Below are 26,194 nucleotides of genomic sequence, written 5' to 3' on the forward strand. Positions count from 1 at the left end.
CTGCCAGCCAGCACCCCCTGCTCACCAATGGCTCCTGCCCCAGCTCTCTCCTGCAGGAAGGAATGCCCTCTTTCCTGCACCATCAGTTGCTCCCTGTTGCTCTCTCACTTCCACTCACCTCCAATGGGTGCATCAAGGAATTGTGCCCATGTTGGGTTGTCCTGTGTATTTTTTAAAATATGATTTTATTGATTTTAGAGAGAAAGAAGAAGAGAGAGAGAAACATAGGTCAGTTGAACTTGAGATTGAACTTGGGCATGTATCCTGATCAGGAATCAAATCTGAGATTGAACTTGGGCATGTATCCTGATCAGGAATCAAACCTTAAGGTGCATGGGCCAACACTCAACCAACCGAGCCACACTGGTCAGGGCTGGTCTGAGTATTTTTAATTTACCTGAGTGGTACTATACTGACCTTTTTTTCCAGGTCATATCTTTGGACCAGCCTGTCTTGCTATTTGGCTCAGTCCAGGCATGTCTATCATCCCCTCCTCTCAGCCTCCAGCTCCCTGGAGAGGGGCGGGGCTCCAGATGAACAAGCAGCAGCAGCACTTGGCTCTCTGCCCCTGCAATCCTGTATTTGAGCTGTGGCCAGTACAAAGCCGTGTGTCCTGCCCCCCAGGACAGTGACGGAGGCATGGCTCTCCGGGTGGCTCTGGGTGCATCCACAACCCATTTCCGGTAGGGTGGCATGTATGCCCGGGTCCTGACAGGAGTGCCCCTGAGGGCAGACACTGGGGCCACCTTTCCTCTTACTCCCCGATATAATCCACTCCAGCGCTCTGGTTCCTCCTTGTGTTCTTGTGATGAGTTTGCAAAAGTTTTCACAAATGTACTGCCCTTTGTTAAGCAGACAGTTTTAATGTTTACATCCTTAATTGCAGCATTTGCATGTATTAGGTACTCATCAGGCATTTTAATAAGTGAATGAATGAATGAAGGGCTCTTTTTATAAAAGGCCCCTGGGCTGCACACCATCTCTCCACTCCCCCCAGGGGTCTGCACTCCTGCTTCCGGCTGACCTCTCCCCTGACCTGGGGTCCCTGCCCCTGCCCCTGCCCCAGCCATCTCTGGTAGAGCCTCATTCTCTGCATTCCCTGAATTGCTCTGTGCAGTAATTTTTCCAATAATTTACCAAAAAGATTGTGTAGCCGAAATCAGTTTGGCTCAGTGGATAGAGCGTTGGCCTGAGGACTGAAAGGTCCCAGGTTCGATTCCCATCAAGGGCATGTACCTTGGTTGCAGGCACATCCCCAGTAGGGGGTGTGCAAGAGGCAGCTGATCGATGATTCTCTCTCATCGATGTTTCTAACTCTCTATCCCTCTCCCTTCCTCTTTGTAAAAAAATCAATAAAATATATATATATTTTTAAGAGTGTGTAACGAAGTGAACTGAGAACTTTCCTGTCCCCAAATGCCTCTGTTCTAGTTTTTATGCAGGCCTGGCTAGGCATGACTTCTAGACTGGAGATGGCAGTCCCTGTGCTTGAAAGGTATGGCTCCACTTTAGCGTAGCACCCCCACTACTGACGATGTCAGATGCCTATCCATCCTCCTCCAGGCTCCATGTGGAGTTAGGAATGATCTGGATGACAGATAACAACACTCAAACAACAGGAGTTTAAACAAACAGAAGTTCATTTGTTTTCAATCACTTGGAGACACACACATCCCAGAAATAGAAGAGGCGATAAGTCACCACGCTTTTTCTATTTCTGCATCTTCATCCTTCATGCATGGCTCCCATACTCATGGCCCCAGCATGGCTGTTACAGCTGCTCCGTCATGGCCTATGTGCCAGGCCAGAAAAGGGTGGAAGGGCAGAGGTGATGAGCAGAAAAGGCATTTTCTTGGTAAGCTTTGCCTTTTCACTAGGGAAGGGAGCCTCTCCATAGGAACTTATCACCGTATCTCCTTGGCCAGAACTGTCAGGTGATCTCGTGGCTGCAAGATAGCCAGGGAGAAGTTATTTATACTTCACTTGCTATATTTGTATTTCCAATACTTCACTTTTCTTTTTATTGTTACTTTTCCATTGACTCTACTCTTGTTTTGTAATTCCTTCACAAATCTTTCTAATGAGCTAATAATTTTACTTAAAACCCCCTTCTGTGTCCTGAATTATCTCTATTTTTTCCAGTGTCATCTTTTTGTGTATCTCCCAAAAGCACCCAGAGTAATTCTATAACCACATTTCACTTCTGTCTGACGACCTTATAAGCCAGAAAGGTAGGGCTTCTTTACAGACTGAGAGAAGGACAGAGAAGCCAGTCAGAGGGGCCTCCCAGCCCACTCTGGGGAAAACATCAGCCCTCAAAGCATAACAGCAGTATTGCGAGATAAACTTCAAACTGAAAAGACTATCCATGTGTCGATAACAGTGAAAAGTCCATGAGGGGAGGTTACTTTACAATAGAACATGTAGTAACCACAGCGGGAATGGCAGGACCGGGACTTGGCTTGGAGAACTCCTGGTGGCCACACAGAGCCTTGCTCGGAACCCACCTCGGCAGCCCTGAAGGGCAAACAGTACATGTTATTTTTTTTACAGTACATGTCATATGGTCCTGGATCAGGAAATAAAAAACAAGCTACACAATGAGGTTTTTCCTCCAAGTTCAATTGCTGGGAGCCATGTGGGTGAGTCCATGTCAGGGGAAGATGCACTGGGAGGGACAGGGGATGTGTTTGAATGGGCCAGTGGCTCTCACAGGGTAAAACAGATGTGTTTTTAGGAGGACAGAGCAAACATGAGTAAGTTAACAACTGGGGAATTGAGTACCTGACCTGGGCTTGGAGGAGACAGACAGGTGCCCCCTGTTCCCTGGCCATAGGCAATTGTAGCCATAAGCTCATTGATGGTTGGGGCAGAATCACATGGAAACTGCCCCTGCCCCTGTGACAAAACCCACACGGAGGCCCTGTGGGTTGCCGGCCCACGCTCCAGTTTCTGCCTCCAGGTCCCCACATCCCAATGCAGACACTTGCCTGCTGTGCTGGTCTCTCTTCTCCTCCCCAAAGTCATGCAGACAAGCAGCAGGCCTCTCACTTCCACTCCAGTGTCCTGTTATCAAACCGCAACAGCACCTAGGATTCCCCCTCTGGCCTTCTCCCCCCTCCTCTCTCCTCTTCTTCCCTTCCTCTGCCCTCCCCTCCTTCTTTTGCCCTCCCCCGTCCTCCTGCTTCCTCTCCCACTCCCTTCCCTCTCCTTTTTTCTCCTCTCCACTCTTCTCTCTTGCTCTGGGAAGGGCCTCTGGCTACCCAGCTAATAACCACAGCAGGAGCCTCTGGGCTCCTGCTCCAGCCGTTTCCATGGACGAGGGCCCAACACAAACATGGATGCTGCAGCTCCCCTGCCAGCCCAGGACCCCCCACAGCACAGGGTTGGTGGGCAGATGAGGTCATTGCCACAGGGGCGGTAGGGAGAGGAGTACGGATATTTGTTTGGTCTTGTTACCATGGAAACCTGCTAGACCCCTCCTCCACTACACTCAGTTTGCTGGTTCAGAGGACTAAGCTGCCCCAGGCCCCTAGCTCCATCTCCCACCCAGAACCCAGGGCTGCCAGGGAGCAGCCATAATGGTCATCCCCACATCCAAAGGGTGAGGAAAGTGAGGCCAAGGAACCAGGCAGACCAAGACACTTGTCCCCAGACAGGGGTCCCCCTCTGTTATTGTCATAATTAGCGAGTTTATTAATATTAATAATAGGGAGAGAGCAAAGGGGAGGCCAGGCATTATAAGAATGATCATCTGGGCAGCTCCACCAGGAAGCTACAACTTCATGCTCCCCAGGGAACCACTAGTCCGTTCCCTGCAGATAATGGGAAAGGGATTGAGCAAAAGGGGAAAAGGACACATGTATAATACAGTGAAGCTGGGGTGGTGCAGGGTAAGGGGCTGCCTGTCCGTCCAGCCCGGGGAACAATGGATCGGCCCGTCAGAAGCACATGAAACCGTGGGAAGTTGGTTGGTCAGTATAAAGCAGCCCCTGGGTGCCTCCACACCTGCAAATGGGAACCACGGCCAATCGGAAACCGCTCTGAGCAGCCTCCCAACCTGAACCCTGAGCTCTGCAGACTCCTCTTCTTTTTCTCCTCACCCAACACGGGATTTCGCCCTTAAGCTGCAGCTACACCCTGTCCTCTGGAACTTCTTGAGGTCTCTTACCTTCTTCCCCACAGACAGGAAGCAGTCTCCTAGGGGTCTCTGCCCAACAGGAAAATGTGGTTGGACAAGGCAGGTCTTCCCTACCTGAGGTGCTGGGCCAGGCCAGCAGGAGCTTTGCAGCTAGGGGAGGCCAGAGATGGAGCAGAAGGCCAGTCACAGGGCAGGGCGAGTGGCCAGAAAGAACAGCAACAGCCCAGCACTTCAGCCCCACGGCGCGCGCACGCATGCATACACACACACACACACACACACACACACACACAGGCTGATGCACAAACCCAGCCCCCCTCCCCCCCCCCCCCCCCCCAGTGTGCTCACACACAGGCACACACGCAGACACAGAAACACTCAAGACTAGCTGGATGCACAGGGCAGAGCCACCACACTCAGGACCCTGGGATCCAGGGAAGACCCAAGTGTCCAGAGAGGACTCCTCAGCAGGGGCACATGCCCAGGCAGGAGGAGGGCGGGCCCCGGTGGAGGCTCTGCACCAGCCTGTGCTACCCAGAAGCCCTGCTCCCTCCAGAAGTCCGGCCCCTGCCTTCTCACACTGGGTTGATTTCAGCTACAGTTTCGGTCACAATTGCCCGGGAAGAATGGCCCCATTCAAGCTGCCTGCTCCCTATGCCCAGGCAGCTCACAGCCCCCTCCCACCAGCACAGAGACCTGAGACCCCCACTCAGGAGGAAGCTTTGGTCTTACAATGTGCAAAGAGGAGGAGCTGACCCCTACGTGTCCCCCAAGTGGTGGGATGCCCCAACCCCTAATCCAGAGAGATCAGTGCCCAGCTGAGGGGCCTCGCAGGGCTGCCTAGTGGCCTTCAGTTTGGCAAAGATCCGTGCCAGGAAGTGCACCTCGGCCTCTCATGGCAGTGTCCATGGGCCAGGCAGTGGGGAGCGGGGGAAGCATGCGGCCACCCTCTGCCTGGGCATGGATATTAGGAGGGTAACCTCACATTTTCCTTTGGGGGAATTAGTGGGTTCACATGGAACTGGAGATGGCCTGCCACCGAGGGTCCAGCAGGACACAGCACAGTACTCGAGGGGGGCGGGGGGACACACATGAGGTAGTTCAAGGGAAGACAGAGACCAGCAGTGAGGCTGAAGGGGCCTGGGACTAGAGACCAATGAGGGTTGTGTATTGTGCCCAGAGAACCCCAGACTGGAACAGGTGAACAGATGGACCAATGGTCCCTGTTGGGGGGGCCACTGCTGTGAGGAGCTGTGAGGAACCTGCTCTGGAAGAGGCTTCAGCCTCAGATCAGGAGGGAGAGCAAGGCCACAGCGGGCATCCTGCGAGCAGGCTGAACCCTCCCCCCACCCCAACACTCCTGGGGAAGGGAGAAGGAGGCAGGGGCCGGTGCCCAATGTGCTGGAGGCGGGCTACACCTCCAGCATTCTGGAGGCCTCTCCCCACGGACCAAAAAGGACATGGGCCCTGAGGCACGGAGGGAAGGTTTGCCCAAGAAACAAGCTGGTTTCCTAATGATCAAGAGAAGGTGTGTGTCCTGTCCCGCCCGCCGCCCGCCCGCCCGCCCGGCAGAGAGCTCATACTTCCTACCCAGGGCCTGCCCTCACCCAGGGCCCCATGACTGCCATGGGTGGAGCTGTGTTTCCCAAATTCCACTTGACTCACAGTGTGGGACCTTAGATAGAAATGGGCCTCTGCAGATGATGTAAACGACCTCCAGCTTTGGGGAGACAAGGGCCTCAAGGATCAGTCAGCCCCCTCCAGTGTGAGGCTATGCTGGGCGTTGACAGTGGACAAGCTGAATGCTGCTGGGCTCCTGGGACCGCAGTGACAGCAATGTGAGAGGGACATGCAGCCACTCAGTGACCAAAGATCCCGGACAGGGTCTCTGCACCTGCGGCCTCTCCAGGTGTGACCACAGATAAACCACCTTCCACATATGGGTCCCGCTGTGCTGTGCTTGGGCTTCACAAACACTCAGCTCCCTCCACACTCTCACATCATTAGGATCCACCGAAACAGGTTTTCCTGCCTCAATTCTTCTCGGTCCTGCCCAAGTCCTGACTTACTAGGTGTACCGGTTAATAATGCGGATTTTTTTTTATTCAATGGAGTTTCACATATGTTGATATGTACGTGATTTGATATGTATGCTATTTTGTTGTATTGACAGCAAGCTTCAAAACTTCATGTCAAATTTTCTGAAGGTGTTAACATCATAGATATTTTTGCGCTTAAAAATGTCAAATTTCATGCCAAAAAAAAGAGCATTTGTGGAAAGTTTTAATTCATTACTTTATGTTGAAGAAAAGTGCTGCTGAAAGTTATCGTATACTTCGGGAAGCTTATGGTGAACATGCTCCTTCTCAACATACTTGTGAACGCTGGTTTAAATGCTTTAAAAGTGAAGATTCCAACATGAAAGACCAAGAATGTCCAGGTCAACTGAAAAAGTTTGAAGACCAACAATTACAAGCATTATTGGATGAAGATGCATGTCAAACTCACAACTTGGAGAAAGATTAAATGTTGCTCAGCAAACAATTTCTGATCATTTTACAAGCAATGGGAAAGATTTTAAAGGAAGGAAAATGGGTGCCACATCAACTGAACAAAAGACAAATGGAAAACTGAAAAGTCATCAGTAAAATGTTGCTTCAACATCATGAAAGAAAGTCTTTTTTGCATCGAATTGTGACTGGCCATGAAAAGTGGATTTATTTTGAGAATCCCAAAATCATGGGTTGATCCAGGTCAATCATCAACCTCAACTGCAAGGCCAAATCGCTTCAAAAAGAAGACAATGCTGCATTTGGTGTGATTAGAGAGGTGTGGTGTATTATGAGCTTCACTGATCATTACCGAAAACAAATAATCAATTTGAACCATGCTTTGATCGTAAAATGACCAGACTGTGTCAGAAGACAGGGCAAAGTAATTTTGCTTCGTGATAATGCACCATCACAAACTTCAGAATCAGTTAAAGACACGTTAAAAGATGTTGCCTGGGAAGTATTAACCCACCAGACCTTGCTCCTTCAGATTACCACTTGTTCCAATCGATGGCACACGCACTTTCTGAGCAGCACTTCAAAACGTACGAAGTGGAAAATTGGGTCTCTGAATGGTTTGCCCCAAACAAAAAAAGTTCTATTGGGACGGTATCCACAAATTACCTGAAAGATGGGGGAAATGTGTAGTTAGCGATAGACATTACTTTGAATAAAGCACTTTTGATGTTTCTCTTGAAATGATCGTGTTTTCTTTTATTACAAAATCTGCATTATTAACAAGTACACCTGGGTAATCCCTCCTCCCTCAGGCCCTCTCTCCTCAGGCCCTCCTCCCTCAAGTCCCCCTCCCCCAGGTCCTTCTCCCCATACCTCATCTCCACCCATAAGCTCATCATAACTACCCTGAAGTCATCGGACTGAGTCGGGCTATAATTTAAAATACGTTTATTTAGTGTTTCCACTTGTTTCTGATTGTGTTACACAAAGCCGTTAAATAAATACATTCCCCTAGTCACTCGAGTGCACACCTACTCGCTATATAGATGAGGTAGAGAAGTGGGTAGGCTGGCGGGAGAGGCTGAACAGGAGTCGTGTGTGAATGCCCCTCTCCTCCCAGCCTCCGGACTGGCCGCGCCTGCCCGGAACCCACATCCGAGGGCCTGGTGGGGAGCAGGTGGCCGGGACCCGCCTGGCCCTCAGCATGGCTGCCCACCCTGCAGCTCCTAGAGAGGCTGAACCCGGGACCTGGCCCCACTGCAGACGCGGGGCCTTCCGGACCCTCTGCCACATGAAAGAGAAGCATGTTTAGGAGAGGCTCCATCCGGGGGAGCTGCTTCTTTGCTTAGCAAGACATTCTGATATATATTTATATATGAACAAGCCAGCCAGCAGACATTCTCAGCCTGCCTTGTTTTAAAAAATACTTTTCTTAATATTTATGACAAAAATAGCTAAATGTGGTATTTAATTTAAAAAATATATATCCTTCTTTTGACTTGCCACCTTTCCAGACCCAGGAGTGACTGGCTACAGTCTTGTCGTGGGAGCGTGCCGCTCCGCCTGCTCTGGGCCCGGCGGCAGGGGTGCACCCCGCTCACCCCGTCCAGCCAGGCCTGCAGAGATGGGGCAGGTCCACATCTCCTGCCACTGAGGGGCCCCCTGGCTCCCTTCCAGGATGGGCCTCCACAGCAGTTATTCACGGCGTGTTCTCTGGACCACAGGAGAATAAACTTTACTATTTACACTATGAAACAGGAACGAAGAGACCCACATCAACATAAATAGGTTTTCTTTTACAAACTCAGTTCCCTGGGGCTCCTGGAGCCCCGGGGACGCCCAGGAATGCCCTAGCTCAGTAGTTCCTGCGTCCACACTGCTGCACCTTGGAGCACAGCCGCCAGCTGAGCAGGACAGGCCCAGGGCAGGAGCTCCAGAGCCACGGCCGCCAATCACGTCAATGCGGGAAGGAGAGGCCCAAAGGACGGGCACAGGGTGGACCAGGTCACACCCCAACCACCCACAGACCACACCAGCACACACGCATAACACATGCACACACACATGCACACATGTACACACATCACCGTACCTCCACACATAATGCACACAGAGGCATGTACTCAGAGCATACATCCACGTAAGGACACACACCCATGAACACATGCGTATGTTCACACACTCGTGTATGCACACACAGCACATGCATACATGGCACATGCTCATACACATGTGTGTGCAGTCACGTGTGCATGCACATCACACATGCAACTTATATATGCACACACTGCACAAGCATGCACGCACCACACACAGAGACATACTCAAGCACACATGCACACGTGTGCGCACACTAACACCAAACCAGGTCGGTGTGGGCCATCTTTTCCTCCTTCCGGCAAAGACAACAGCATGGCCAAGGAACACAGCCTTCCATTTGCCAAATCCTAGCCCCAAACACACTCCATCGCATCTACGCCCACCCTGCTTCCCCCACCACGACACAGAGCAAGCTGTGCTTCCCTGTGGAATAAACGCTCCACGGGGCTGGCCCTGCCCCTCTGCCCATGCATACCCCTTGGGGAAGGCAGGCCAGCCTTGCCACCCCAGGCTCCAAAATCTGCATTGAGGGCTGGAGTGCAGGGCCGTGTGCCCACAAGCTCCCTTCCCAGGATGGCTTCCCTGGGGCAGCAGCCTGGACCTGACTTCCAGAAGCCCTGAGGGAGGTGGCCGGACACAGCTCACTTTAACTCCTAGAGCAACGACAGCAACGTCTCTCTTGACTTAGTGGTTTCAAACACAAAGCAGATCAGGCAAATAAGTCGGGGGTTGGGGGAGGGGAGGGAAAGGAGATTGGAAGGGGCCCCTCCAGACTGCAGACTGGGAGAGCCACAGCCTGGAACGTAACGGGGACAAAGAAAATAATTATTATATATTAGTTAAATTAAAATAAGTTAAAAGTCACTGATAGTACTCCAGAGAGAAGTGCTTGATGTCAGAGGGAGAGGCAGCGCCCCCTCCCATCACTGGCCGTCCCTCTCCTAGTGGTTTGACTCTAACCAGAGCTGGCAGAGGACAGCCAACAGGCTGCCGCGGAGGCCCTGCGTGGTCATGAAGGTGCACCCATGCTCCTCGGAGGGAGCCCACGTGGTTCGGGGCACTGTGACACAGGAACTGGACTCTTAAGGACAGAAAGCATCAGTGCAATGCCGTCGGGTTCCGGGGAGGGAAAAGCAGAGGGCATGCGGAGGTCAGACCAGGCTGGGCTCCTGCCCCCGCGTTCTGCCCAAATGTGCCGGGAGCACCTCGCCCGGGGCTCAGTCTGCAAGCGTAGACGCCTCTGCTGCACACGCTGCCCGGACCCCCGCAGCAGCTGGCCGCCCGGCGCTAGCCCTTGCAGGTGTAGACCTCCTCCCGCTGCGTGCACTGCCTGCACTCCACGTAGCAGCACCAGCGCACCTGGCACTGGCAGGGCCGTGTCACCACGCGGCTCTGTGTGTTGTGGCCGCGCCCGCAGCAGATGCTCTCGCAGTTCTTCTCGCGATGGCACCTGCGGCCCGCGGTGCCCGGGGAGAAGCGGCCGGCCAGGCAGAAGCTGGGCGAGTCGTCCAGGTGCACGAGCTCCGGCGTGTGGGGCAGCGGGTCGCCGCCTGTGCCCGAGGCCCGGCCCCTGGGCGGCGAGATGGCGCCTGCCTCGCCGGCAGCCTCATTGGTGGTGCTGCCCACCTTGAGCGCGGTCTCATACTTGTACTTCAGGCGCTTGCCCACCTCGTGGAAGGGTGCCAGCTGCCGCCAGCACGTCCGCACAGTACAGGAACCGGACACGCCGTGGCACTTACATGTGGTCTCCACCCCAGCCTTGATCACCTGGAGAGAGAGCGGGGGAGGTGAGCATGTGGGCCACACCCGGCAGAAGAGACCAGACCCCACGAATCACCCCAAAAGGGGCTGAAACTGGCACCCACCCTAGAACCAAATCCTCTGGCCCCCAAACCCAGGCATGGCCCAGAGGGCCACCACGGCCCATCGCCCAGGCTCCCTGGCTTATCCCCCCTCCCGCTCGCTGCCTTCAGGCCGCAGACCGCCTAGGACAGAGCCCTCTGGCCAGCAGCATGGCCTCGAGCAGCCACCACAGCACCTGTGGCCTGGCAGGGACACTCCCTTCCCGCCCAGATGTTCTCCCCTGCGTCTAGGGCTGCCCCTACACGGGCTCGGCAAGCCAGGCGCCAGCCCCACCACCAGCACCTATCCGTGTGCTCTCTGGAGTGTGGCACACCCAATGGCAGGACTGGCCACTGGTGTCTCTAACTCAGCTGACCTCGTCCCTGCCTGGCACTGGGACCTGGTGCTACTGCACATATGGGTGCCACCCAGCCCACTCAGGAGGGAAAGCAGCTGGCCAGGGCAGGGGCAGGTGCGGCCCAGCACCAAGCTGTGTTCAGACTGGGGGAAGCTTCCCAAGCCCCAGGCCAGGTACTTCCACCTCCAGGACTTGGGTGTCACCTGCAAAGTCAGGAAGTCAGACAACTGCCCCACGGAGCCTCCTGCCAGGCTGCCCGCACAGGAGGCCCCAGAGGGACTGGGGAGGAAGGGCAGAGCCCATCCCAGAGGCCTACGCCAGGTGTGAGCGCCCAGGGAGGGCCATCTCAGGGGATTAAGAAGCATAGCTACTCCTTGGCCACACAACAGAAGAGTAACATTTAATGATACTTTGCTGAGAAACATGGCAAAGTTAATTAAAACACTACTTACCGGGGCCTGGAGCTAATGGAGCACTTTTCATATTCTGACTTTCCATTTACAGCTTACAAAAGGCGAGTACAAGGGAAAAGAAAAGGCCTTGCCTGGGGGGTTTAATCTCCCGCTGCCCTCCCCAGAGGACTGGAGGAGGGAGGGAGTTCCCATCCAGGGCTCAGAACTCCAGCGAGTCAACAAAGAGGCTCACAGAGGGCTGGCTCTCAACACACACCCCCAGGCCTGGGCTCCACTTTCCTGGGGTCCCCTGCCGGTCCCAGGCAATGGTGAGCCTTGGGGGCAGTTGGTGGCCCAGGTTGCTGGGGACCTAAAGGGGCAGGGCTCCAACCACAGTTAGGACTCAGGCACAGGCCTGCTGCCTACCACAGTGCTGAGGACCCGAGAGCCGCGGGACTGCAGGAAGGGTAAAAAGTGGCAGGAGCGAGGTGCCCCCGGGCTCAGTCATGCTTGCAGTCCGCAGCCCCTGAAGGGCCCAGCCAAAATGCCAAGAGACTCCTATTCCTGAGTCTTCTGAGCTGGGTTTCCTCGGGAGAGAGTCCTGGCCACAGATCTCTAAGCAGAAGCACCGCCCAACACACACTAGGACCAGCTGCACCCAGGCCTTCCCTGGCCAGCACAGTTTCCAGACTGCCCCTACCTAGGTCCCTGCTCACAGGACCACCTGCCCCTCAGCCCTGGCAGGCAGGGCTCTCAATCTGCCATCCCCTTGGACAGATGCTGCCCATCACAGAGACCCTCCTGGTGGCCTGGACACCCAGGGCCAGGCACAGATGGCCCCAGACCCACCCAGCTTTTCCCCGCCAGTAGAAAGTAGGCCTTCCAGTTCTACCTCTCTGTGAGGGACCGACCACAGGACACCCTCCACGAGAGGCCACGGGCACCCTCCAGGGGAGGCCACGGAACACTCTCCATTGGAGACCACAGACGCCTTCCTTGGCAACTAGCATCTCCATCTATTTGGCAGGTAATAAGGCTTACATAAGCGGGCAAACTACAAGGCTGTGTGGCTGGCACCACATGGCCAGAACTAAAGCACAGACAGCGGACCCCTCCCCCCCCCCCCCCCCGCCAGCCCTTTCTGAGCCTGGCCTACCCCCTTCACCACCACCACCACCACCACCACCACCACCACCACCCCCCCCCCATGGCACCCCTCCCCACCCCGCGCCCCCACCCCCGCCCCGCTTGCCTTCACACCCACGAGGTTGTTGTGGAAATCCACACGGGCACGCAGGTCCTTGCTCGACCGCCGGCCCAGGAACTCCTTGACGAACTTGCTGCTGTACTTGAGGTTGTCTCCGCAGCCACCCCACTGCCAGGCCTCCCGGTTCTCCAGGTCAGGGGCTTCGTCACAGGTGCAGCGCTCCATGCGGCCGGCGCTGCAGGCCTTGGCCAGAGCGTGGGTCAGGCCAGCGGAGGAGATGGCATAGAGGAAGGCAGTCTCCTTGAAGCCTGCGGGGGGAGGGAGGCGGGGGGGCAGCAGGGCCGGTCAGTGGTGACACCAGCAGCAGAACCTGTCACTACGTGCAGCTGAACCACTGCATTCCTGACGAAGCCCCAAATCCCAAATCCTGGACTGCTGGCCCCTTCCCGGGATCAACTTGAGGGGAGAGAGGGGAGGGGAATACCTCCTGGGCTGAGGGCTCTCCTGTGTGTGTGTGTGGGGGGGGGGGGGGGGGGAGGAGAGAGGGAGTATAGATCCAGAGGTACTGTGGCCTTCATTTTGCCTGGTGATCAGAGATCCCACCCATCCGGGGCTCTTACCCACCAGAATGGCCCGGGGCCCTAGGGAAGCCCTGCCTGGCCCCCCGTTTTTTAGCAAGGTCATCAAGAGCTCAGAGGAGTCCCCAGTAGCTCCCACATGCAGAGGGAGACGGAGAGAAGAGGCTCTGTGCTCTGGGCACCAGCTGGACCCCCGCCATCCCTATGGGCACGGAGCCTTGGCCACAGGCATGTGGGAAAAGCCATCAGAGCTGCCTGAGGCCCTGGCAAAGCTGCCAAAGGCTCCTGGTGCTGCCAGCAGCCGAGCAGGCCTGTGTGGAGACAGGGCAGCTGGGAGGGGCTGGGCGGGAGCTGGCTCCGGGACCTCCCCTATGCCCTCAGCTCCTCTCCCCTGCCCTGGGCCCAGGGCACCACACCTCGCTTGAGCAGGCTGGCCCGGTAGCGGCCCTCCAGGGTGCAGTTCCAGCGCTCGAAGCGGAACTGGTACTGGCACTCGAGGGCGCTCATGCTGACCGCTTCCACCAGCGTCTCCGCCACGCCCGGGTCCCGCCGGCACATGCGCCGCTGCTTCCGCTCCAGCTTCAGCCGGTCGCAGGCCTTGTAGTGCGCCTGCACGGCTGCCTCGGGCTCCAGGGTCAGCGGGAGGATGGTCAGGGGCTCGCTGCCGGTCAGCCTGCACACAGAGAGCCCAGTGAGCAGCGCCCGGAGGAAGAGCCATCGCACACAGCCAGGCAGGGCGCAGAGGCCGGGCCCCAAGGGGGCACAGACACTGCACCCACTGACCTGCCTGCTTACCCAGCTGGAGGAGCCCTGCTCCTGGAGGGCACCTCTGCCATCCCCAGGTGGAGGTGACCCTTGGAGGCCCTTGTCCTCCTGTAGTCTGTACACATGGCCCCAGGCCCCACGGGACCTCCCAAAACGCCTGCAAGAGCGCCTCCCAGCCCGGGGCCACGTGCCACTGGGAAACGGCCCCTTTCTCCTGCAGCTCCACCCCAGGCCCTGCCCACGGGGTCCGTAGCCTGCTCTCTGTCCTGCTGCCTCCACGCCCACCTGCTCCAGCCAGGGGCTGACAGGCCTGGCCTTGTGTGTCCCCAGACAGAGCGACGGCACACCTGGGCCTCGTTCAGACCCTTAGCCCTGGGAGGGAGAGATGCCCACCAGGACAGGGGCAGGACTCACCTTCTGTTTGAGCCTCTTTGGAAATAAGCCTCTCACCCCAGCCACCCATGGGGAACATGGTCCCTCACCATGCCCCATCCTCCCTCCTGCTGCCTCTCGAAAGGCCACTCAGGGGCACAGTGGCTACCAGGCTGACCCCAGGAGCCCCAGCTTTCTATAGAACCCCTCCCCGTGGCAGACCCCAGCAGCGATGTTCCTCTGGCGATAACCCAGGCACTGGCTTTCAAAGTCTCCCTGCCTCTGCTCCCTCTCGCCTCCCCCTACACACCCCAGCAGGACCTCTCCCGGGCCCTGCCTGGGTGGGGGCCTCTACCCTGCTGAGGGCCCAGTGGGACTCCCAGACTCTGAAGAGACACGGCCTGCCTCACTCACTCCAGGCAGTTCCCCCAAGACAGGAGGTCCAGCAGGGAGCCAGGCAACACTGTAGGGACACAGGGCAAAGGCCCGGGGTGCAGAGAGGAGGGGCCCGCAGGTGGGAGGGAGCAAGTCACCCTTGGAGGGTGAGGCCACGCAGGCAGGCCTCAGACCAAGGATGCGCGCCTACACTCCACCCCTTCCACACTCTGGCTCTGTTAGAAGGCCACTCCCAGGCCTGGGCCCTGCTCTCCACGTGCCCAGAGTGGGCCTGGCACCAGAGCAGAGCGCTGGCCGTGCCCTGCCAGCTCCCGTCCCAGAAGACTCCACTGCAGGGCGACTCTCCTAAGTGATGCTCTGAGCCTGGAGCCCCTTTTGCTCCCCCCACCCCGTGCACAGTGGGAGGCCAGCATGGACCCGGGCTGGGAGAGAGCCCCAAAGGTCCCTGAGGCACAGGAGGGGCCTGGAGTGGGTGGCCCTGCGGTGCAGACAGAGAGGCAGCAAGGCCTTTGAGGAGAAGGAGTCTGTGAGCTCTGAGCTGGGATGCGGGGCCAGCGAGGAGGTGGGTGAAGGACGAAGCCAGCCAGCCAGCCAGTGGCCTGCATCCCCACTGCTGCCGCAGGGTTGGTGCTTCGTTCCCAAGGGCACAGGGACCGCCATGAGTGGCTCCGTGGACTTCCAAGCCTCCTGCCCAAAGACAGCTGCCGAGGCAGACGGAGTACAGGCTGGGGCCCGCAGACCCCACGCTGGAGGCTGGAAAAGCCGCGCTCCCCACACAAAGGCGGCTCACACAGTAGAGACTTGTCCCCAGACAGGAATGTCAACAGCTGTGCCCAGAACGGGTGCCAGGCAGCAGACACCCCGCAGCCTCCAACCTGCACGAGATTAACCAAGCTCCAGGCGGTGCCAAACATTCCAGCATCCAAGAGGACCCCCAAAGGTGGGGCCAACGTGGGGGGATCTGAGGCCAGCCCGGAGAGGGCAGCTGTGAGAATGAACAAGGAGAGGGAAAGGACAGTGGGCCACAGTGCCGCCCAGCCCAGAGAGGCTGAGGGCAGGGGTCCCAGCACACCCAGGGCCACCCTGCTTTCTAGTTCAGGTAAGGAGAGGGCCAGAGCCCCCCTACACCGGCGTTGCCCTGCCTCCCATCCTCACTGCGCAAGGGCAGGAGTCCCCTACCTGAGGTCGTACCCGGTCCAGCTGTACATGGCGGCTGAGGGCAGGTGTCCACCATGCCTGGGGCCATGCTTCTCCTCAGTCCAGGGAGGCTGAGGCAGGGGTCATCCACCCTGCATCTGGGGGCTGAGAAGCGGAGTCCTCTGCCACCTAGGCTGACTGTGGCCATACTATCCTGCCGTGCAGACTGACGGCAGCTTCCCCATGCCCTAGAGGTGCTGTGAGGGTGGAACCCTGCTGAGCCACACCGTTCTGCTCCCAAGGCAGCCCCTTCCCAACTGTCGGACACCAGCACCCAGATGGTCCCTGCGCCAGACCCCTACCCTGCTGGGTATGTTCAGTGTGCGGCCTGCAGAGGGAGCAGCTATCTGGGCTCACAGCCTGGGGTGCAGAGGACAGACCCTTGTGGAGGTGTCGGATGGCAAGGTAAGTGGGCAGACCATGTTCCGGTGCGGGAGGACTGGTTCCTGGGCCTAGCGGGAGAACTCTCAGTGACAGGGACCAGGGGTCCAGGACAGAACCTCCTCAACACAGAGAGTAATCACAGCAGTGCCAGAGGGAAGATGAGAGGTTTACAAACCACCTCTAGAATCAGGGAGGCTTTTCTCAGAGGGAATCAGAATCCAAAAGACCTTGAAAATTTAATAAATTTTATTCTAAAAATACAAGAATCTCTGCACAGTGAAACAGTAGCATAGAGTTTTAGAAAACAATAGACAATGGGAGAACATATTTGTAAATGCTGTTTCAGATAAGGCTTTAATCTCCAAAGTTCACAGAGAACTCATACAACTTAACAAAAGGAAGGTAAAGGATTCAATTAAAAAAAAAATGGGCAAAGGACCTAAATAGACACTTTTCGAAAGAAGACATACAAAAGGCTGAGAGACACATGAAAACATGCTCAAAATCACTAATCATCCGAGAGATGCATATCGAAACAACAATGAGGTACCATCTCACACCTGTCAGAATGCCTATCTGAACAGTGGTCGGCAAACTCATTAGTCAACAGAGCCAAATATCAACAGTACAACGATTGAAATTTCTTTTGAGAGCCTAATTTTTTTAAACTTAAATGTCTTCTAACACCACTTCTTCAAAATAGACTCCCCCAGGCCGTGGTATTTTGTGGAAGAGCCACACTCAAAGGGCCAAAGAGCCCCATGTGGCTTGCGAGCCGCAGTTTGCCGACCACTGGGCTATCATCAACAAATCAACAAAGGACAAGTGTTGAAGAGGATGTGAAGAAAAAGGAGCCCTCGTGCACTGCTGGTGGGAATGCAGACTGGTGCAGCCCCTGTGGAGAACAGTATGGAGTTTCCTCACAAAACTGAAAATGGAACTCCCATTTGACCCAGTAATCCCACTTGTAGGAATATATTCCAAGAAACCAGAAACACCAATCAGAAAGGATATATGTACCCCTATGTTCATAGCAGCACAATTTACCATAGCTAAAATCTGGAAACAGTCTAAGTGCCCATCAGCAGATGAGTGGATTAGAAAACTGGTACATCTACACAATGGAATACTATGCTGCAGTAAAAAAGAAAGAACTTTTACCATTTGCCGCAGCATGGATGGAACTGGAGAGCATTATGCTAAGCGAAATAAGCAGGTTGGAGACAGATAAATATCACATGATCTCACTCATTTGTGGGATATAATGATTAACATAATTTGATGAACAAAAATAGATCCAGAGACAAATGGCAGGGGAGGTGGGGGTTAGAGAACAACCAAAGACTTGTATGCATGCATATTCGCATAATCGATGGACACAGACACTGAGGCGGTGGGGACTTGCCTGGTGTGGGAATGACTGGGGGTGGGGGGCAATCGGGGGGAAAGGAGACATATGTAATACTTTAGATAATAAATTTTTTTAAAGATTTTTAAAAATTAATACTAATGACAGCAAAAACCAAAAAACAATACACAAGAGTAAAATAAAAAAATGTTGCAACGCCAATCCCAAACCAAGGGCAACTTCCTTTGTTCATGTGCTTGTGCATGTGTATGTGCGTGCGTGCTGTGCGTGCACGTGGATCTTTTCCTAAAGATCATTAATAAAAGGGGTCAATTGCAGAGAACACAGGATATGCACATACAGTTCAAAGGTAGGAAATATAGCTGCTATTAAAACTTATAAGAGGCTCCAACCCGATCAAAGAAACATAAAATAGCCTGGCTGGTGTGGCTCAGTGGTTGAGCATAGAACTATGTACCAGGAGGTCATAGTTCGATTCCTGGTTGCCCCAGGTTGCCAGCTGGATCCCCAGTATGGGGCATGCAGGAATCTAGCTCATCATTCTGTCTCTCTCTCCCTCTCCCTTCCTCTCTGAAAATTAATAAAAATACATATTTTTAAAAAATATAAACACAAAATAAAATTGTATTGATATGTTATTTTTCATTCACCAGATGAGCACAAATTGGTGTCTGATAAGATTATTGTCAAGGACAAATAGTAAGAGATGTCCCTCCATGGCTGGAATTCTGTACTGATATATCTATAAAAATTCTAGCCAGTTTGGCTCAGTGGATAGAGTGTCAGCCTTCGGACCAAAGGGCCTAAGGCTGGATTCCGGTGAAGGACATGTACCTTGGTTGCAGGCTCCTCCCTGGTCCGGACCCTGGTTGAAGCTCATACAGGAGGCACCAATCTATGTGTTTCTCTCACACTGATATTTCTCTCTGTGTTTCCTTCTCTCTTCCACTTTCTTTTTTTTTTTTTAATATATTTTATTGATTTTTTACAGAGAGGAAGGGAGAGGGATAGAGAGCTAGAAACGTCGATGAGAGAGAAACATCGACCAGCTGCCTCTTGTACACCCCCTACTGGGGATGTGCCCATAACCAATGTACATGCCCCTGACCGGAATTGAACCTGGGACCTTTCAGTCCGCAGACTGATGCTCTACCTCTGAGCCAAACACCGGTTTCAGCTCTCTTCCACTTTCTCTAAAAATCAATGGAAAAATACCTTTGGGTGAAGATTAAAAATAAAATAAAATTCACCCACCAATTCCCTTTCTATAAATACAGGCTACAGGTATATTATCTTAAAACATACTCACACACTATCCAACACAATGCTGTCATACAAAAACACTGGAAGCACGGTCTGTTACACGGTAGTCCCCATTTCTCTGCAGGAACATGTTCCAGGACCCCCAGGGGAAGCCTAAAACTGTAGATTGTACCAAACCTTTTATATGCTGTGTTTTTTCCTATGATAACATTTAATTTATAAATTAGGTTCAGTAAGAGATTAACAACAAATAACAATAAAGTAGAACAATTTTAACAATATGTTGTAATAAATGTGTGAGCATGGTCCCTCTCTCTCTCTCTCTCTCTCTCTCTCTCTCTCTCTCTCTCTCTCTCTCTCTCACCAATTTGATTACCAACACAGGTAATCTGTGACTGACAGGTGGGAGTGTCTACAGCATAGAAATACTGGACAAAGGGACAAATTATGGCACAGGTGAACTGAGCAGACACTCTAAGAGTTCATCATGCCACTCAGAACATCACACAACTGAAAACTTATAAGATGTCAGCCGGCGAGTGTGGTTCAGTGGTTGAGTGTCAACTCATGCACCAAGAGGTCACCCATTCGATTCCCAGCCAGGGCACATGACCAAGTTGTGGGCTCGATCTCCAGTGGGGGTCATGCAAGAGGCAGCCAATCGATATTGATGTTTCTCTTTCATCAATGTTTCTCTCTCTTCCTCTCCCTTTCTCTCCCTCTCAAACCAAGAAAAACATATTTTAAAAAATTAAAATAAAACGTACGAATTGTTTATTTCTGGAATTTTCCATTTAAAAATTTGTGACCACAGTGACTGGAACTGCATAAAGCAAAACTGGCCATGAATTAAGGGACTGCTATACACAAGACTGGAGACTGACTGAATCGCTGGGATCTAACCCCTCCAGGGCAAACTTGGTCTGCCTGCCTCAGTGCAGCATATATGTTTGCGGGCATATGGGCAACCCAGGACCCAGGTGGCCTGGGGCAGGGAAAACACTCCTCTCCTGCAGCCTGTGAGCTCCTCACACACGATGCTGTGCACGTGTGACCCATCCAAAACCACAACATTCGGCATGAAGCAGGTGGCCCAGGTGAGCCCCACACACACACCCTACCACTGCCCAATGCAAGCTCTCAGACCTGCATGCTAGCTCTAGCACGGAGCCTCTGCCCACTCAGACTGCCTCAGCCCAGAAAGTAGCCAGGTCTCCTGGCACAGTACAGGCTCACCCAGCCTGCCCAGCCCACCCAGCTGCTCAATGCAGCTGCCACCCCCGTGACACCCCTCCTGTTCCGCAACACACACACCCAAAGCAAAGGTCTGGCCCAGGACAGATGAGCTCACAGGCCTACACAGGCAGCCCGTGGAGGCAGTAAGCCCAGGCTGCCCACAGGGGGCAGCCCCTTGACCGGCAGCAGACCCCTCCCACCTGGCTTCCTCTGGTGGATCACCTCTCACAGTGCCGAGCCCACTTCCCAGGAAGCAGTAACAAGACCTAAATGCACTTTACCACAGTCAGGGATTTTCTTTTCATCTTTAACATTCTCATAAGATACAATACGTCCAGGGAAGTGTGGAACACAGTTCTCACCCACGAAACAGCCAAATATTTAAAGAAAAATTAATATGCATCTTTCTTAAACTATTTTTATAAGTTGAAGTGGAAGGGATGCTTTCAAACTCATTTTATGAAGCCAGCATTATACCAAAGCCAGATAAAGACACTGCCAAAAGAAAAAGAGAGAGACTTACAGGCCAATATCCTTGATGAACATATATACGCAAAAATTCTCAACAATATATTAGGAAACTGGATTCAACAGTACATTTAAAGGCCCTCTCTGGTTCTGCTCCGTGGTTAGAAGGTTCACAGGTTCGATTCTGGTCAAGGGCACATACCTTGGTTGCAGCTCTTGTCTGGGAAGGCAACCAATTAATATGTCTCTCTCACATCAATGCTTCTCTCTGTGTGTCTCTCCCCATTGCTTCCACTCTCTCTAAAAATCAATGGAAAAAATATCCTCAGTGGAGGATTAACCAAAACAAACAAAAAAACCTACTACATTAAAAGGATTAAACACATTGATTAAATGAGATTTATACCAGTATGCAAAGATGGTTCAACATGCATAAATCACATTACATTAACAAAATAAAAGATAAAACCCATCATCTCAATAGATGCAGAAAAAGTATTTGACAAAACTCAACATCCTATTATGATAAAAACTCTCAACAAAATGGGCATAAAAGGAACATACCTTGATATAATAAAGGCCATATAAGACAAACCCACAGCTGACATCCTATTCAACAGTGAAAAGCTAAAAGCATTTTCCTTAAAGTCAGGGACAGAGATCCCCACTTTTATTCAACACAGTATTGAAAGTCCTAGCCACAGCAATAAGACAAGAAAAAGAAATAAAACACATCAAAATAAAAAAGGAAGAAGTAAACCTCTCATTATTTGCAGATGACACGATGCTATATATACTAGTAGAAAGCATTAGAGGCTCCAATAAAAACTATTAGAATAAGTATCTTCGGTAAAGTTCAGAATACAGAATCAATATACAAAAATTAGTTACATTTTTATACACCAATAATGAACAATCAGAAGCCATATTAAGAAAACAATACCACTTACAATTGCATCAAAAAGTATGAAATATCTAGGAATACATTTAACGGAAGAGATAAAAGATTTGTACTCTGAAAACTGTAAGATAATGAAGAAATTGAAGACATAAATAATTGGAAAGATATATCTTGCCCATGGGTTGGAAGAATGCAATTGTTAAAATGTCCATACCCGAAGTAATCTACAGATTCAATGCAATTGCTATTAAAATGCCAAAGGCATTCTTCTCAAAACTAGAACAAATTATCCTAAAATATAGATGGAACCACTAAAGACCCTGCATAACCATAGCAATCTTACAAAAGAACAAAGTAGGAGGTATCACACTATCTGATATCAAAATATACTACAAGACTATACTAAGCAAAATAGCATTGTACTGCCATAAAAACAGACACAGACCAATGGAAGAAAATAGAGAGCCAGGAAATAACCCATCCTTATTTGGTAAATTAATCTATGACAAAGGAGGCAAGAATATACAATGGGGTAAAGATAGTCTTTTCAATAAATGGTGCTGGAAAAATTGGACAGACACGTGCAAAAAAACCCTGAAATTGGACCACTTTCCAACACTACATATAAAAATAAACTCAAAATGTGTTAAAAACTTAAATGTTAGGACTGAAGCTACAAAATTCTTAGAGGAAAATATAGGCAGTGGACTCTTTGACATCACTCTTAGCAATATTGTTTTTATATATCTCCTGGAACAAGGGAAACAAAAGGAAAAAAATAAATGTGATTACATCAAACTAGAAAATTTTTGCACAACAAAATGAATGGGAGAAGATATCTGCAAATGACACATCCAATAATATCCATAATATATAAAGAACTCATATAACTCAACATGCAAACACACACAGATACAAACCCCAATCTTATTTTTTAAATGGGGAGAAGGCCTAAATAGACATTTTTCCAAAGAGGACATACAGATGGCCAACAGACATATGAAAAGATGCTCAACATCACTAATCCACCAGAGAAATGCAAATTAAAACCACAATGAAATATTACTTCACACCTGTCAGAATGCCTATAATCAATAAATCAACAAACAAGTGTTGGCGAGGACGTGGAGAAAGGGAACCCTGTGCACTGCTGGTGGGAATGCAGACTGGTGCAGCCACTGTGGGAAGCAGCATAGAGGTTCCTCAAAAGATTAAAAATGAAACTGCCATATGATTCAGCAATTCTGCTTCTGGGTACTTATCCAAAGAAATCAAAAACAGCTATTTGAAAAGATATATGCACCCCTATGTTCATTGTTGCATTAACTAGTAATAGCCAAAATACAAAAGTAACCTAGATATCCACCAATAGGTAAATGGATAAAGATGTGCTACATATATGCAATAGAATATTAGTCAGTAGTATGAACAAAGACAAATACCATATGATCTCTCTTATCTGTGGAATCTAAAAACAAAACGAATGATCAAAACAATAGAGAACCAACTGATGATTGCCAAAGGGGAGGCAGTGGGGGACAGAAAAAATAAAATAGCCAAAGCAACTTTTTAAAACAATGAAGTTGGGAGGCTATTTCAAGATTTATTAGAAAGTTCGGTAACTAAGAAAGTATAGTGTTGGTGTCAACATAGACAAAAAAAATAAAAATAAAAATAAAATCAAAGGAACAAAATACAAAGTCCCAGAAACAGGCCCCCTATACCAGGTGTACCGGTTAATAATGCAGATTTTTTCAATAGCTGAAGTTACACACATGTTGATATATATGTTATTTGATATGTATGATATTTTGTTGTATTGACAGTAAGCTTCAAAACTTGATATGGCCCTAGCTGCTTGGCTCAGTGAATAGAGCATAAGCCTGTGGACTGAAGGGTCCCAGGTTCGATTCCGGCAAGGGCACAAGCCTGGGCTGCAGGCTTGATCCCCAGTAGGTGTGCAGGAGGCAGCCAATCAATGATTCTCTCTCATCATTGATATTCCTATCTCTCTCTCCCTCTCCCTTCCTCTCTGAAATCAATAAAGAAATATTTTTTAAAAAGACATCACCATTAAAAAAAAAAAAAAAACTTGATATGTCAAATTTGCTGAAGGTGTTAACAGCTATTTTTATGCCTAAAAATGTCAAATTTGGTGCCAAAAAAAGAGCATTTGAGGGAAGTTTTAATTCATTACTTTATTTTGAAGAAAAGTACTGCTGAAAGTTATTGTGTACTTTGGAAACTTATGATGAACAGGCTCCATCTCAAGATACTTGAGAATGCTGGTTTAAAAGTGATGATTTTGATGTGAAAGACAAAGAACTTCCAGGTCAACTGAAAAAGTTTGAAGACCAACCATTATAAGCATTATTGAATGATGATGCCTGTCAAACTCACATACAACTTGTAGAAAGATTAAATGTTGCTCAAACAATTTCTGATCATTTACAAGCAATGGGTAAGATTTTAAAGGAAGGAAAATGGGTGCCACATCAACTGAACGAAAGACAAATGGAAAACTGAAAAGTCACCAATAAAATGTTGCTTCAACGGCATGAAAGTAAGTTTTTTTTCTGCATCGAATTGTAATTGGCAATGAAAAGTGGATTTATTTTTTTAAGAATCCCAAACGCACAAAATCATGGATTGATCCAGGTTAACCATCAACATCAACTGCAAGGCCAAATCGCTTCAGAAAGAAGACAACACTCTGCGACTTGGTGGGATCATGAAGGTGTGGTGTATTATGAGTTTCTAAAACCAGGTGAAACCGTTAATACTGATCACTACTGATAACAAATAATCAATTTGGATCACGCTTTTATCGTGAAACAACAAGAATGGGCCAGAAGACACGGAAAAGTAATTTTGCTTCGTGATAACACACCATCACAAACTTCAGAATCAGTTAAAGACATGTTAGAAGATGTTGCCTGGGAAGTATTAACCACCAGACCTTGCTCCTTCAGATTAACACTTGTTCCAATCGATGGCACACGCACTTTCTGAGCAGCACTTCAAAACGTACGAAGAAGTGGAAAATTGGGTCTCTGAATGCTTTGCCTCAAAACAAGTAAAGTTCTATTGTGATGGTATCCACAATTACCTGAAAGATGGGGGAAATGTGTAGCTAGTGGCGGACATTACTTTGAATAAAGCACTTTTGATGTTTCTCTTGAAATGATCGTGTGTGTTTTTTTTTATTACAAAAACTGCATTATTAACCGGTACACGTGGTATATGGGAAACAGATTTTGTTAATAAAGTTGCAAAGGCAATTGGGTACAGAAAGATTATTTTCTACAAATGGCACTGGAGCAATTATTATAGATAGCTATATGCAAGTAAATACTTTCTACTATATACAAATATCCACATATTAATTCAATATGGATCATAGACCTAAATGTAAAGCCTCAACTTTAATACAGGAAGGAAAGAAGAGACGGGGAGCGGGAGAGAGGGAAGGAAGGAGGGGAGGAGGAACTGGAGCTCAGGAGCTCCTGAATCCTTCACTGCAGAGGGTCAGTGGGAACCACCGTCCAAACCCTGCAGAGGCACAAACATCCTACAGAAAGGGTAGGAGTTTCCCCTTCCCAGCAAAACTCTCAACATCAAAGGAACACACCTTTCCATTTGCTTCAGTGTCTTTCCATAAATGAAAGTTCTTAACTTTATTGCCCCTAACTTTTTAGCCTTCTCCTGTCTATGTTACCTCTACCTCATTTTATTTTTTAAAAAATATATATTTTATTGATTTTTTTTTTTACAGAGAGGAAGGGAGAGGGATAGAGAGTTAGAAACATTGATGGGAGAGAAACATCAATCAGCTGCTTCCAGCACACCTCCTACTGGGGATGTGCCCGCAACCAAGGTACACGCTCTTGACCGGAATTGAACCTGGGACCTTTCACATGCTCTATCCACTTAGCCAAACCGGTTTCGGCTCTACTTCATTTTAGAAACCCATCCCTATTCTAATATCATGAATACAGCCCCCTAAATATCCTCCAAAAGCTCCCCTTCTTGCTGGGCACCAATGCTAGGAAGTGAGGACCCCTGCCTTGTCATATCCCCTCCACATGCCCAAGCTCACAGCGGGGGGGGTGGGGGGGGTGTCCCCTAAAGGCCGGCAGAGCGCCACACCGCCAAGACTGGGAAAGTGTGCCCACAGAGCCAGAACAGCTCACTGCTTAAGAGAAAAATACCATCTTGCATGAGGGTCTGTTAAAAGAGCTGGCATCACCCACATTCAGACAAGATGACCACAGGCGTCCATGTCTACTCCTGGTCTGAAAGAAAAGCGTTCACCACTTCACTGTTAAGGAAGAAGTTCGCTACGGTTAAAGAAGTTCCCTCTGCTTTTAGTTCACTAAGAGCCTTTTACAAATCACAAATGGAGGCTGAACTTCATCAAATGCCATCCCTGCTCCTTCTGACATGTGACTTTTCTCCTTTGATCTGCTCGAGTAGGGAATTCCCACATTGGACTCTAAGTGATCCCGGAGTGATGGATCTTGGCGTTGCTCTGTCTGGGCCTTTTGCATCTGTTTGTAATTTTCTTCTCTGTGTTCTTCCTGCTGAGTTTAGGTACTTTAGTGAATGTTCTTTTTTAAATTTCCTGGAAGAGCTGTGTCAGATTAGAATTGTGTCTTCTTAACTATTTGGTAGAACTTGCCATGAAGCCATGCAGGCTAACCTTTTCTTGATGG

At 50.5% G+C, this 26,194-nt stretch overlaps 1 protein-coding gene across 2 annotated transcripts in view; it reads right to left on the reverse strand.

Moving 5' to 3' along the window:
• Positions 1-7,582: 7,582 nt before the first annotated feature.
• Positions 7,583-26,194, reverse strand: part of WNT9A (Wnt family member 9A) — a 30,730-nt gene continuing 12,118 nt past the window's right edge. The window contains exons 2-4 of one of the 2 annotated variants that reach the window (XM_084885194.1): positions 13,545-13,801; positions 12,608-12,858; positions 7,583-10,518 (exon numbers count right to left, since the gene is read on the reverse strand). In XM_084885194.1, the coding sequence (XP_084741320.1) occupies positions 10,039-10,518; positions 12,608-12,858; positions 13,545-13,801 (988 nt within the window). In that variant the 3' untranslated portion in view covers positions 7,583-10,038. Of the gene's footprint in view, positions 10,519-12,595; positions 12,859-13,544; positions 13,802-26,194 lie in introns of both variants that reach the window. The other variant, XM_084885193.1, reaches the window with a different exon arrangement.

This window comes from Pipistrellus hanaki (genome assembly GCF_964339955.1).
Source record: "Pipistrellus hanaki genome assembly, chromosome: 5".
Lineage (NCBI taxonomy): Eukaryota > Metazoa > Chordata > Mammalia > Chiroptera > Vespertilionidae > Pipistrellus > Pipistrellus hanaki.